The sequence below is a fragment of the Sebastes fasciatus genome, chromosome 7, assembly GCF_043250625.1.
Source record: "Sebastes fasciatus isolate fSebFas1 chromosome 7, fSebFas1.pri, whole genome shotgun sequence".
NCBI classification, from domain to species: Eukaryota; Metazoa; Chordata; class Actinopteri; order Perciformes; family Sebastidae; genus Sebastes; species Sebastes fasciatus.
This window is the reverse complement of record NC_133801.1, coordinates 18,126,687-18,141,666: the sequence shown is the minus strand read 5'-3', so window position 1 is coordinate 18,141,666 and position 14,980 is coordinate 18,126,687. Positions and strand designations below refer to the sequence as shown.

At 42.4% G+C, this 14,980-nt stretch overlaps 1 protein-coding gene across 7 annotated transcripts in view; it reads right to left on the bottom strand.

Annotated features, from left to right (window-relative positions):
* kmt2a (lysine (K)-specific methyltransferase 2A) overlaps positions 1 to 14,980 on the bottom strand; it is a 48,608-nt gene that overhangs the window by 14,344 nt on the left and 19,284 nt on the right. For 2 of the 7 annotated variants that reach the window (XM_074641982.1, XM_074641983.1), the window contains exons 4-20: positions 14,660 to 14,837; positions 12,212 to 12,440; positions 11,357 to 12,093; positions 10,705 to 10,778; positions 10,307 to 10,546; positions 10,068 to 10,214; positions 8,477 to 8,575; positions 8,050 to 8,170; positions 6,594 to 6,707; positions 6,158 to 6,342; positions 5,763 to 5,945; positions 5,279 to 5,389; positions 4,010 to 4,083; positions 681 to 895; positions 500 to 594; positions 280 to 417; positions 34 to 192 (exon numbers count right to left, since the gene is read on the bottom strand). In XM_074641982.1, coding sequence (XP_074498083.1) covers positions 34 to 192; positions 280 to 417; positions 500 to 594; positions 681 to 895; positions 4,010 to 4,083; positions 5,279 to 5,389; positions 5,763 to 5,945; positions 6,158 to 6,342; positions 6,594 to 6,707; positions 8,050 to 8,170; positions 8,477 to 8,575; positions 10,068 to 10,214; positions 10,307 to 10,546; positions 10,705 to 10,778; positions 11,357 to 12,093; positions 12,212 to 12,440; positions 14,660 to 14,837 — 3,099 coding nt within the window. The remainder of the gene's footprint in view (positions 1 to 33; positions 193 to 279; positions 418 to 499; positions 595 to 680; positions 896 to 4,009; positions 4,084 to 5,278; positions 5,390 to 5,762; positions 5,946 to 6,157; positions 6,343 to 6,593; positions 6,708 to 8,049; positions 8,171 to 8,476; positions 8,576 to 10,067; positions 10,215 to 10,306; positions 10,547 to 10,704; positions 10,779 to 11,356; positions 12,094 to 12,211; positions 12,441 to 14,659; positions 14,838 to 14,980) is intronic. The other 5 variants (XM_074641984.1, XM_074641987.1, XM_074641986.1 and 2 more) reach the window with 4 other exon arrangements.

Below are 14,980 nucleotides of genomic sequence, written 5' to 3'. Positions count from 1 at the left end.
TTGATTATAAAGTAAATAATTAAATGTTCTTACTTCTCCCTTGATGAGGTCCCTGTGCTTTGGACAATAGACTTTCTTGTCCTCCAGGAAGACGCAGTGGCACTGGCGGGCGCACATGAAGTGGTAGTTGCTGGTGCAAGAAGTGAGGCAGCAGCCAACTGTGGCCCCCGGCTTTTGACACTTCTCACAGCGCTGAATAAAAAGTACAAAACGTTTTAAATGTCCAATAAGTAAACACTGAAAATAGCGTGGGAACCTGTGATGGACGACGTATCTTACCAGCTGTTTTCCCCTGAGAACAGCCATGTGAACATTCTTCAGAGAGCCGTCGTCGTCTTCAAACACCTCGGCGGACCACAGGGCACAGTTCACATGGGTCCACTCGTTCTGACCGATGTACAGCAGCCTGCCACCCTCCTGAAACAAACAGACGTGTCACAAGACACTCAAAGTACTTCTTATGTGTGTTAAAGAGAGTCCAAGCAGTTTCCTGACTCACATTGGTGTTCTCGTCTCCATACTTCAGACACAGAACACATTGCCTGTTATCACTAACGCCTGGCGGAGGAGGGAGCTCTGGGCTGTCTTCACGATCTGAAGAGAAGAAGTTATAAGAAAACCCGTAAGTGACGAGCTGTGCATGTACATATTCGTATATATATATTTGCAGATTGCCTTACCAGGTAGGAGTGGAGGTGGTGGGGGTAAAGATGGAGGGAGAGGAGGAGGCGAGGCTGGAGAATCTGGTTCACCGGGGGTCTTGGGCCGAGGAGCTGGGATGATCTTTTTCATGAGGTGGGGGAGCTCAGCGCGGGAAAGCTCCTGTCTCTCCTGCCATTGGGCGTAGTTGTGGTCCAGGGACGGAGGCAGCACGGCGTTCGGGAGAAGCCCATTGCTGGGAAACAACGACACGCAGAGACAGGAACTATTAGTTGATGTCCTATTGACCATTTCACAGTTCAACATTCCAGATGTGTGCCAGTTTATATCCTGTTGCAGTGTATGTGAATGACAGCTGACAGGTAGTAAACATGGACCCAGGCTGTGACTGGGTAAAATGTGAAGTTGTGATTGTTTTATTGCCAAAGCCCTGGTGTAAACAACAGAGCAACCCCAAAGTATTTCAAAATAACCACACGAGTCATTATGTGGGTTTACAACTGAAGCCTAAGGATGTGAAAAAGACTCCAAGAACACAATTCAGGGATACGTCTGTATGATGGGGATTCTTTTCACATCAAAACAACACTCATCACCTGTCAAACCTCAGATTAATAGATAGGCAGCTTCAGTGGCGTAGGGTGCGTTTTTTCCCCAAAACAAAAACAGTGAAAAATCAGTCTTGCTTTGTGATTTAATTATTAATCTGTACAACAGTAGATTTTGCTCTTGGTTATCTACTAAATAGAACTAATATCTACAAACAGACATCACAAACAACAGGAAGGGCAATCAGACTGAAATGATGCAAATATTTGTTCTCAGGTCTGATTGAACTGACATTATTTAATGTGTAGTCTTTTAAACGTTTAAAACGTGATGTTTAAAATTCCCTGACACAGGTGATGCAGAGAAATGAAATCTCAAAAATGGCCAAATCGGTATAAAATAGGCTGCTGTCTTTATGTAAGATAATGTATTCTCTCTAACATCAGCCATGCACAAACTGTTTGATTTACCAGCGAGCCACACAAATACTAGGGATGCAAAACCGAACCGTAAAAAAAACGAACTGTTCAATGACGTACAAACCAAACCATGGGCTTGTTGAACTGGTGCAACACTATTAAATACAGGCCTGCTAATTATTTGATGAGGTGCCAGAGACTTAGAAGAGGCGATTATCTAAACATAGGCCTACTTGACCATTAAGTAGCCTGCCTTATTTCATGTATAAAACCACCGTTATGGCTTCATATAATACAGAAATATCATTCATTACTATGAGTCAATCTATTTATATAATTTGGAGTTCAAACACATTAGAAATGGTTGTTTTCTTCTCCCTAATGTGCAAAACGAACCGAAACCATGACCCAAAAACCGCAATACCACCCGAACCATGGGCTTGTTGAACCACTAGAAAATGCCCCCTATTAAAAAAAAATAAAATACAAATATTGTGTCACAAGTGTTGTTGGTGTTTAATCCCTAAAGACGATCATACAGATTATGAGCATTGCTGTGAGCATCTCAGGATTTTTTCCCCCAAAGAAGATACAAAAGGTCCTCTGAGTAGTATGTGAGCAGTAATAAATAATCACAAGCAAGGAGCTTTGCCTAGTCAAGGCAGGGTAATTGGCGTGATGTGAAGTCTCATACTTAATAAGACAGCAGAGGCAACTAAAGAGGCATCCATCCCATTGATGGCCACAGGATCCACTGGATGGATCATTGGTTTCCTGGGCTGGGGCAATGATACATAACAACGCAACAGACCGAACTGACAAGTAAACCACAATTAGACCACAAATGTGCATCAAAGAGCCTTCAAGTGAAATATGACACTGTTACAGTTTTCCTCCCACAATGCCTGGAGGACAGGCAGAGTAAATGGTCTGGGAAAGCTGATATCTAAATATAAGTGAGCGAGTTAGTGAGTGAGTGAAAAAGTGTGTGTAGGAAAAGTTCCAATATGCAGAGCAGTAAAACCATACCACTCAATTATAAAGTAAAAGGTTCACACTGCCACAAAAAGGGGCTTTGAGTAATTCCTTCTTATAATGTCAAATGATACAGCCTGCCATCTCTGTAAACAGCATCTATTATTCAATATGATCATTTCATTATTAATCCTTGCTGTAGGGGCATGCACACTAATCAATAGAGATGCTGTCCTCCATGAATAAGTTTGAGGTGACTGCTCACATGCTTAGACAAACTGAACTATGTACATTTAAGGGGAGATGCTTTCATTGATCCTGTATTCTCTAGTCAGATACAAATATAGATTGACTTTATCTTTTCAGTAGATATTTTAAAAATCACATCAGTCAGTGTTGTTCTGAGTGTATGGGCCTCCAGTCATCTATTAGCGTATAACGTTCACCACTAAGCTGTCCTGTGGGCTCATTAAAAGAGAGAAACTGTGGGATCAATTTCATTACTGCAGCTTTTAAATCTTAACTGGTACCTTTAATCTCAATCACTGTCCTGAGATAAGGCATGTTGAAAGAAAACCCCCCTCATCGATCTACTCCACTCAGTCACTCGTTTCTCAAGTTGTTAACAGAGTCTCTTTCGTTTTTTGAAAGCGTTTTTAGTTGTGATTCCCAAAACTGATCATCACATGGAATTGTGGATTTCATTCACCGCACGAAAAAACATGAAGTGACGATGATATGAAATCCTGATCTTCCCCCCATGGCTGTTATTTCCACTCATTTTACTCCGAGGTTGTTGGTACAGTCAGCCCACACATTTTATAAATATTAGTTCACTGCTTTCTGGTTTCCTCCTATATACAGATGATGGTACAGAGAAACCACATCTTACTCCTCATTTCAATAATTATAGACCTGCAGTTCTTGAAAACTGCAGATCTTCACCAAGCTCTCTGCACGGGTTCACATTACAGGAGTATTAAATTTGTATTTTCTTCTCTGTAATTACAAACATAACTCGCACTACAAGTTTGGAAAAAAACGGCACATCACACTCTTCACATCCCACAACACTATTACGTTGCTTAAATATTGACTTTCAGGCTTTTTTCACACCAGTTTGAGCTTTCATTTTAACTTATTGTCCATACTTTTGCCTGATTTTATGGCTGTACTTTCAAACCCTTTAAATTACAACAAAACTGCTATAGCAAGTACAAAAATCTACTTAGTTTTCAAAACCATCAAATAATGACATCATAACTCTGTAAAAGTGATCTAGAACAAACTGATAAAGATAAATGACATCTTACATAACTGTACTGTGTCACTCAGAACAGTTGGATACTGAACACTATCGCAAAGTAATCAGTACAAGAGGTTGTACTGATTACATAGACACTCACTTGGCAGAGACTTTTTGTCTTTCCCAGAGCCTGGACTCCTTCACTTTGAACCACGGGAAGATTCGGTCCATTTGCTGAAACAGAAAACATTTGATGAGGTTTGCATATCAGACCGCTGAAGCACTTGCACAGACCTGCATTTGGGGCAAGATGGTGGTTAGTGATCCTGTATTTCAACAGAAGGGCCCTAGCTGGATGTTGCCTTACGTTGACCAATATACTTAACCTATGCCTGCTACAGGGGGGCACCCCAATCAGGTAAGAAAATGTATATATTTTTAATTTTCAAAAGCATCAACCGAGTTTGTGAGCATGTGTGTAAATTAGGGCTGTCAATCGATTCAAATATTAAATCGTGATTAATCGTATGATTGTCCATAGTTAATCGTGATTAATCGCAAATTAATCACACATTTTTTATCTGTTCAAAATGTACCTCAAAGGGAGATTTGTCAAGTATTTAATACTCTTATCAACATGGGAGTGGGCAAATATGCTTGCTTTATGCAAATGTATGTAAATATTTATTATTGGAAATCAATTAACAACAATGACAGATATTGTCCAGAAACCCTCACAGTACTGCATTTAGCATAAAAAACATGCTCAAATTATAACATGGCAAACTGCAGCCCAACAGGCAACAACAGCTGTCAGTGTGTCAGTGTGCTGACTTGACTATGACTTGCCCCAAACTGCATGTGATTATCATAAAGTGGGCATGTCTGTAAAGAGGAGACTCGTAGGTACACATAGAACCATTTTCATTCACATATCTTGAGGTCAGAGGTCAAGGGACCCCTTTCAAAATGTCCATGTCAGTTTTTCCTCACCAAAATTTAGCGTAAGTTTGGAGCGTTATTTAGCCTCCTTCCTGACAAGCTAATAGAATCAATGGATTTCTTAGGTTTTCTAGTTTCATATGATACCAGTAACTTCACTTTAGCTTTAAAATTGAGCCCGCTACAACCTAAAAATCACAAGCTGCATAAATGCGATAAAGAAATTAGTGGCGTTAAAACAAATTTGCGTTATTATCCCGTTACCTTTGAGAGACATATTGTAAATCTGTGTGTGTCTGAAAAGAATAGGACGTCATAAAACTTGATAAAAACACATGTCAACGGCCTGATATGACCCCAAAAGGGTACAATTTTCCTATTGCCATTGTGGAATTTGAGAGTACTTGTGAACTGCACTGTAATTTTGTTGTGTATTCAGTGGTGCTAACAGGACTGATATGATCCAGAGCTGATTTGATGTTCTTACCCGAATGTAGAAAGACTTGACCATGCTGTTGGCTTTCCTGCTCTCTGGCTGGCCTCCGTCACTGTTGATGGCTGTCTGAATTATTCGCGCGATGTCATCACTGAACTCCAGCTGGGAGAGAGATGAGGAACAGACGCACACACGCAGAGAGTGATTGTTAAAACAGTGAAGTGATGATGAACACTGGTGGAAAGGTCATAGCTGCCGTCGCGGTCCATGTTAATTTACCATTATACAACACAGGCCTGACCACGGATTCAAGAGACGAGGATACGATATTGAAATCTACTAGAAAAAAAATGCTTTATAGCTATGATTCATTTAAGTACAGACTGCTTTGCAAGCGCTTGTGATGACGTCTGAATCGACCCTCACTATTCCGACCCTGCATCAAACCATTAGGCATACGCACACGATTCATATACTCTTTTGCACCAGGTCCAGTTTGTCGGCAGAGACACTACTCGAGAAGTAACGTCCTTACCACTGACTTGTAGCGACCTTGCTCCATCTTTTTCTCCACAGACTCCAGGTCTGGAGGGGAGTCAGTGTCACTGGGAGGTGTGGGTTTGACTTCTGTCAGGACTGGAGGATCTGGGCCCTCCGGGGAACGACGGGATGGAAGACTCTCCTCTGTCTCTGGGTTCAGCTCCGGAGGCTTCACCGCCTGCCCAAAAGCCAGAGTTAGGCACTGAGTAAAAAAGTAGCTGTGGTTGCTGCTTCAGCTGTTTGTAACTGTTATATACAGTATATATCATGTAATATGTACATAAAGTACAGCAATACTAAAGGAATGAATGAACATCTAATTATACTATAATTTACACAGCAATTTGTACTGACACCACAGAAGAAGACACAGCAGTATGTGTATCTAACCTGTCTGTAGCGTAACAGGTGGGAGGATGTGCGCGAGTTGAGCAGTGCAGTGAGGACATGGCGAACGCATCCCTGAAGCTCCCTCTCCAACGCCGTCCTCCACTCGGCGGGATGGCGTTCGGTACATTTGGTACACGTGTAGGCAACGCTCTCTGGCAGCTTCGATAGCAGCTCGTACATTTCATCTGGGGGGGGGACAGCGAAAGATGACAGGTCATAATTGCTCCCGTTATTAGGTCTTTCAGCATCTTGTCAGCATGACAGCACTCACAAGACGGCCTGTCAGTCAGCTGCACAGACACTGACAACTGACAGAACAAATGAAGTGCAACAAGTGCTGCTGAATCCTAAACACAACGCTCGGCTTGTGAAGTACATACAGTAAACTTGTGTTTTAATAGGATCTTCTACGTGGCTTTTTTGGAAGCCTACTGACCTGTCAGATTCTCACACTTGGCATGAACCCAATGGTTGCAGCGGCCACACTCCATCATCTTGCTGTCGTAGTCATCATCATCATAGCACTTATCACACAGTGGGCAGAAGTTTCCTGAGAGAGAAGATGGCAACAGGTACAGTGAGTTTAGACCACTCAAATGTTATCCTTTTAATGGCGGTCACCTTCTTCGAGTTACTGATGAAGTCTTCAAAATACAGGTCAGGTTCTTCAAAGATATAATATGCAGTAATTTCCTAAAAAACAATGTATAGCTGATACAAAAACAATCCTTCTCAATCATCACTTATGACCCACTAGAAGTGTGTGGTGGTGTCTGTATCTACAGAGACCCTGCCCTCTGCCTATGTTTTCTCTTTTCTTATTATTTTGCAGTGTTCGGGACGTTTCTGGACGTCAGCAAACAGCTTTTCGGTCCCAACGTGGCGGTGTAAACCCCAGCCAATAACAGCGCGCACAGTGGGCAACCTCCGGGTCTGAGAAGTGAAGCCAATGTGGAAATGCCTTGAACTTGCATTCTTCCTAATAGCCAGCAGGGGGCGACTCCTCTGGTTGCAAAAAGAAGTCTGATTGTATAGAAGTCTATGAGAAGATGAAAGTACTTCTCACTTGATTTATTACCTCAGTAAACATTGTAAACATGAGTTTATGGTCTCAATCGCTAGTTTCAAGTCTTCTTCAATACAGCATGATGTTCATTTAGTATATTATGGTCCCATTTAGAGTCAAATAGACCATAAAGCAGGGTATGCTTTAGGGCGTGGCTACCTTGTGATTAGCAGGTCGTTACCACGGCGTTGTCCGCTCTGGGAGTTGTTCATGTTTTTGTCTTCCAACTTTAACCCTTTCACAGTGTGTTTTCAGTTCATGAAAGTTAATTTTAACAGTTTGGTCATCTAAAAATGTCGTATTCAGTGTTCGGTTGCACTTATCTCCATCCTCTAGTGTCACTTCTAGTTGCAAAACGAACTGGCTTCAAAACGGCAGTCCACTAACCAATGGGTGACGTCACGGTGACGTCACGGTGACTTCTTATATACAGTCTATGAGTGTGCAGGGTGTGCAGCCCATTCCGGTCGTCAAATACCACAGCTTTGTCACGCTCCTCGACGTCTGATACCGAGGCACAAGTCCCCCCTTAGTATCAAAATAACGTTTTATTTCTCTGATTCACTGCTTTGTTTTCACTAACGCCGCTCCCTCTCTTCATTCACTCTATAGCTTGCTGCAATCTCTCTCTCTAGGCTCGTTGAGCCACAGAGGTGGGGCCAACTTTGAATGTGGTGTGTTTACAAACACCAAACAACAAATGTAACATATTATACCTTTAAGAAATCCTTCTCCTTTAATCTCAGAAAGAATACTAGTGGGGTATATGTACTGACTCCTTAACCGTGAACAGCATTTTGGGCGCCACATGCTTGTTGTCACTTACCTTTAGCAAAGAGTTTGGCACAGTCATGACACATGGAGAAGTCATGTGACCACTGGGCATCCCAGGACTTCCCAGGTTTAGTGGCTCCACAACTCTTACAACGCACACACTTGGTGCACACCTGAAAAGACAGAACACATAAAGCAGCATGGTGACTACATGGTAGAAACTTGCAAGCAGTTGTGTAAAGAGCAGGGATGGTGTGAAAGTGACACTGTGAGATGTTTTTATAGACGCTGCCAGGGAGAGGGTCCCGTGAGTGTAAGTAGCACTGTCGTGAGAGGCTGGAAAGATGTGTGAACAAAAGGAGAGGTAGGAAAACAAAATGTGTGAGCATAATGCTAACGTTGGTCAGACACTGGTGAAACTGTTACAGTTACATAAAGGTGAGAGGGTGAAGAGGAGTCTAAAGGAAGAGTATTCATACCCAGACTCTCTTCTTCTTGGTGGGTCTGGTAGGGTGGTTGGGACCCAGGCACTCCGGGTGATAGCTGTTACGGCACTTATCGCACTCTAGCAGCTGCTGCTACAGTGACACAAGCCCAAAGTGAGATGAGATTATTTAGATATCAAAAGAAGCAACGTAAAAATGTTCACGCACAACAAACAACGCAGTTCTGCTCACAGCGAATTAGATATTAAGTCACCTGCTTTTGACCTATAATGGTAGTATTCACCTTAGCCAATCAGCGTTGATTTGAAATGAATGAACGTGTTGGATGCAACATGACTGTTTTCAAAAGAAGATCAGTGTACCTAAACTTTTATGCAGGGATATAACTACAGTTTATTGAGGGGCACATTCATCGTGGACTTCATGGAACATCATTATTAAAGGCATTACGATGCAGCTATAGTGTGGGCTGTATAGAGCTTGGCAGGCTTTGTAGACAACCACTTAAGTGGCAAATGCAGTCAATGCATTTTAGCATTAAAGGCATACTTACACACTAAAAATAAAAAAGCTACGGACAAGTTAACAACTGTTTCATGAGACTTTCTATCCATTTGTCTGGCAATGAATCTGTGCTTAATGTTTACGGTGCATTAAAGGTACCTTGTGGAGTTTTTGGCCAATAGTAGCGCTATGGAGCAATATGTTTTATTGCACTTGCATCCGCATGCAGGTAACGCATCATGCATTACACATTCCTGTCAACGGTGTCACACTATTCCACTGATCTACAGGTGGCGGTAATGTGCCAAGAAACATAGCAATGCACCAGCAAAGGCAGGGAAGAAGACTGCGGGCTTCAAACGTTTGAGAAAAATCCACTTTGCAAATGTTTTTGAGGAAGAAAATGCACTCAACACATTAGTTATACCTCAAATACACCGAAAATGAGTGTTAATGTTTGGTGAGCAATACCGATTATAAACTTTGAAACTATATAGGTCACCTTTAAGTAGGATTTTAAAGATCATCTAGCACAGATTGTGCAAAATTTTATGTATCTGCAGCAATTTGAAATTCCAGTGGCCTCACCAGGAGCTGAGATTTCAGACTCTCAATGCCACGAATGACTCAGAGAGTGCCTGCTGTTGTCGAGGCAGCTCTTTGATCTCAGATAAAAGCCAATCAAGGTAATAAAAGACGTAATGCCCTTTAGGTAGAGATTTATTTCTAGTTGCAAGAAATCCATTTCTTTGCATTCAGGTCATCTGCTGCCTTTGTTTAATGACCAATAACCAACAAATCTATACAACTTATTAACATGTAACAACGGGACAAAACAATCCAACAGGCGTTTGATTGTGTTGTGTAGACCAAATATGTTTATACATAATCCTAAAGTGACAACCATACAAAGCTCACACCATGCACATTCTTCACAGGACTTGAGTTAAATAATAAAATCATGGCAGGAATCCAAGAAGCTGATTAAGTGATGTCTGCTGGCAAAGCTAGCAGGCTTCTTTCTAAGGAAGATTCTCCAGCCTTTACACGCTGTCACTCCACACTAAGCTGCTTTTGTGTGCAGCTTTCAAAAGGAACAGAACTGTACTGAACGGCTTACTTTAGTTTTTTGGTGCTGGCGTCCACAGGCCTGGCAGAACCTGCAGCGTCGACAACACCAGTTCTCGAACTGCTCCTGGAGAGGGCGCTCCGACTCCCCCAGGCAAAAGAGATGGAACGGTTCGCAACACACCTGGCAGAAGACAAACTGTAGATAGAGAGAAACAGAGACTGTTAGAATATAAGTTTAAACATTGCTCTGACAAAGCGGTTTCAAGACAATGACCATTTTATTTTTACCTCAACATTTCCACTGCTCGCACATAGGAAGCAGAGCACCCGGGGCGTGACAGGCACAGAGGTGAGCAGGCTGAGGCCGCCAGCCTCCCACACCTTCTCCACATCCTGGTCCCTTTTGAAATCCACTCTGATACGATGCACTCCGTCGCAGGGCGCTCTGGGCTTCGCCTGGCCCCTAGTCGAGGGAGTGCTTAGCCAGTTTAAAGTACTGCTGCTGGGGGGTTTAGTGGTCAGCGGCTTCTTGTGTTTATTGGACAAGAGGAGAGTGACAGGGGAGGGTGGATATCAGAAAATATAAGTGATCTGTTCAGTGAGCATTCAAAGTTTTGATGAAAATTGTGTTGAAATGATAAAATAAAAAGCAATTAGATAAATATCACACAGTGACTACTTCTTACCTTGTCTTTTGGTCTCTGTTTAGGAGATGGAGGAACAGAGCGAGAAGTTGGCTTCTTCAACTGTTTTGATTCAACTATGAAAAAGAGACAGGACATAATATTCAAATAAGAATAGAGTTAAGTATAAACTATATATTAATTAGGGCTGTCAATCAATTAAAATATTTAATCGTGATGTCCATAGTTAACCTCGATTAATTGCGAATTAATCACACATTTTTTATCTGTTCAAAATGTACCTTAAAGGGAGATTTGTCAAGTATTTAATACTCTCATCAACATGGGAGTGGGAAAATCTGCTTGCTTTATACAAATGTATGTATATATTTATTATTGGAATTCATTTAACAACACAAAACAATGACAATTATTGTCCAGAAACCCTCACAGGTACTGCATTTAGCATAAAAAATGCTTAAATCATAATATGGGAAACTGCAGCCCAACAGGCAACAACAGATGTCAGTGTGTCAGTGAGCTGACTTGACTATGACTTGCCCCAAAACTGCATGTGATTATCATAAAGTGGGCATGTCTATATAGGGGAGATTCGTTGGTAACCATAGAAACCATTTTCCTTCACATATCTTGAGGTCAAAGGTCAAGTGAACCCTTTGAAAATGGCCACAGTTTTTCCTCGCAAAAATTGTACCTGTATCTGAAATGGTTGTAGTTGAGCTCTGCTGTTGTGATGAGTGCTGCTGGGGCTTCTTCTTGGGCTCGCTCAGAGGAATCTTGGGTGAAGCATCTTTTTTTGAAGGTGCCTGACTGGTGAGAGGCCGTTGCTGCTGCTGCTGCTGCTGCTGTTGTTGTTGTTGTTGTTGTTGTTGTTGTGATGGTTGGTGAGACTGCGTAGACTGGGAGGGGGAATTCTGGGCTGAAGATGACGGGGAGGAAGATGATGAGGATGACGAAGATGACGAAGTGGAAGAGGAGGATGACGAGGACGAGGAGGACGAGGTCGGTACAGACTGTTGCGGTTTGTGTCCCTTCTTGCTGCTGACGCTGCTCGTGGCTGAGAGCGGTTTGGCATCTGGCGTGAGGGCTGGAGACGGAGTCTGGGCTGTGACTGTGCCGGGCGCCTGAGGGGGTTCAACTGGGGAGGGGGAAGATGCGAGGGCTGGGGATGATTGCTTTGACAGTGGCTGCTGTCTTGACTTCTCCTCTCCCAATTTGAGCGGAGGAGTTTCGCTCTTTTTGCGGGGAGGCTCCTCCTTTGGAGGTGCAGGAGTGTGTTTAGGGCCGGACTCTGGGATCGGTCCTTTTACCGGATTGAGACCCTCCTTCTTATCAGACAGCTTGTTCTTTTTCTTGTCTTTCTTGCCTTTGCCTTGCTTCTGAAGAAACATCTTTGAGGGCATCCACTGCAAGTTCTGACACTTCCTCATCCTGTAGACAGAGACACATATCAGCCTTTAATTTCTTAAAAATGTATTTGTTATGAAATGTTATTCAAGACTTGCTTAATAATTACAATATTCTATTGCGACAAACAGCCCGGACTCACTTGCAGCATTGCTTTTTAATGTTTCTTCCTCCAAATTTAGGCTTGTCGAGACAGTTGGTGCAGACACCACAATCTTCTGGAACTTGGCAGCCTGAGCATTGGCCACAGCGTCGCGACCGACGCCCCTTCTTGGGAGGAGCTTCTTGAACGGCCTTCTGCCGTGTCTCCCGTGGCTTTATGGGAGGGGACTGAGGCTCTGCCTCCTCGGAGCCTGCTACTGATGACTTGTCTGTAAGAAGAGATACATCACAGACAGATCATCATTACTGACACACAGTAGTAGAGAGGAAACTTCTTGTAGTGATCACATCTGTCCGGGTCAAATTGATCACTGTAAGCCAAATTTCTTTTCTTTATTTCTCATCTATATTCCCATCTAATTGACATTTGTATAAAGTAATGAAACAGACAGCTTCTCTATTTACTGAATGTTATTGGCTGTGTCAAAACAACAATGGTACAGCGGTTGCTGCTTCAACCACAGGTGCTCTCCCCGTGCACATTCGTTTTCAGTCTCCGTCACTAGCAGCCACAACTGTATCTCGTTGTTTGAGTAGACTACACGAGGTAGCCTGAGGAACACCAAGTTTTGCTGCTGCATCTTGGCTTGTTTTTGGCAGTTTGTCATAAGCTTCGAGGAGACTTCCTTTTTTCATGGAGAGAAAATGACTTTCTTTTTCCCGTTATGATTTCAATGTGCACGCAGCATCAGCCTCAGGTAGCCAGCCGGAGGCAGACGTGTTACCGTGAGGCAAAGTATCATGGGAGTAAAGTTAAAAAAAAAATAGAATTACCCTAGTTTTACATTTTTTATCATATGTCGTCATGTATGAAAAGACCCATAATGAACACTGTTAGCAGACTACTTGATTACTATAAGCAAATTATATAAACAGCATTTGTAAAGGAATGATTCTGTCCCTTTTGATCCATATAAGCAGTTTATCACTGTAACTGTGATCACTATAAGTGGTTTCCACTGTACAGGATTTGCTTGACTCACCAGGGTTGTTTAGCACATTTAAGCATTATACATTTATAATATTGAAGGAGAAAAAACTGAACTGATTCAGCCAATAATTTAACAAATGAAAACATTGGATTAAGACTCATTATATATGCCATACAGTATACATCCTTAAATTATAGCACTTCATATCTAATATTTTCAATAATCTCCTTTAAGATACACTGTCTTCTTTGCTCAATGGCTCAAGGTTTGGTAAAAATCTAAATTAAGTAAGTCAAAAACAAGGCTCAGCTGTGTGAACAGTAAGAGTTTCAATGGAAAGAAATACTTCAATTTAAAATATATTTTAATACATCCACTATGTCAAACATAATATATGAGATCCAGGAGCTTGTCTAAAACACAGATGTGCTCAGATTAAATGACCAGGCCAACATGGGAATGATATAACTGAGCTATTGATATGTCGCTGACATCAGGGCCTCTGGCCTCGCAACATTTCACATGTTCCAACATGGCCTGAAAGCAGTCAAAAATAACAGGAACGGGGCAGCCAAACTCTGCTCGTTCCATCACCACTTCACTGTGTACTTGTGCTCTCATCTCATTGATGACTGGATTTCTCTGCTGCTCCTGTGATTAGTTTGTCGTCACCGCATGCTGCAGAACTTTTTCAGGACTCACACAGATGTTGTGTCATAAATAACAAACGCTCAACTAAGATCAAACTGTTCTGTAAGTCAGAGTGCTTTACATTGAACTGTAAACACATCACTTTACCAAATGTACTTAATATCTATGTCGAGCAGTGGTGGTAACCAAGACCCCACTCAGATCAGGCAAGTTTTGTGTGAAGTTTTATCAATTCTTATTCAGTATTTTCCTGTACTGCTATCAATAAAATTGTTACTTTAAAAGCCAAGTCTAAAAGCCAATTCATACTTTCCGCATGTCCGTGAGGGTCCACTTCGGTCTACGTGACGAAAATTAGAAAATTAGATTATTAAGAGTCCTATGTGGACGTCTGCATGCAGCCCAAAATTTGTGACCGTGCAGACTGTATGCATAGGAAGCACTCCGACAGAGCATGCTCCAGTTTCGTTCCACACTCCAGTCTAATTGGTGGCTAATGCACCTCTAGCTGGTTTGCCAAGAAGAAGAAGAAGATAAAAAAAAGTGGATGCTTGTTTTCAAGAGAGGTCGTGCGAGGAGATCCGCTGTTACCCACATTTATATAATTCGTCTTTAAAGTAATACAATGGCCAAATGGCGCTGAAATCCTGGCAAACAAAGTTATGGTGCATTACCGCTACCAACTAGAATGGAGAGTGGATCAGAAAATGCGCATGCGTGGAACGCCAGACCGACACGGACCCAGGATGACCGAACACGGAAAGTATGTCCAAGGCTTAAGAGCGACAGCCAAGAGGTTGTAATCCACACGCAGGTCAAATGAGAGGTAAGTTGAGCGGCCTTACCATCATTTCCCATGGAAGATAGGATCTTCTCTCTCTCCTCCCAGGGCAAGGCACTAAGTGTGGGCATGTCGTCAGGGAACACCGCCCGATTACGGCCGAGAGCCACAGCTGCACGACGACATACATGCTTGATGCGTGGACCACGGACTGAGGCCTCTGACGAGTCACTCTCTTGACCCTGCTCACAACACAACACAACACAGCACCACAAAAAGTGAGACAGATATTTGAAGAGCATGCTTCATGACAATAACAAATACACCGTCACAAATGTACAATGCAACGAGCTGACATTTTAGGATTCATTTGTTGTGAATGTTT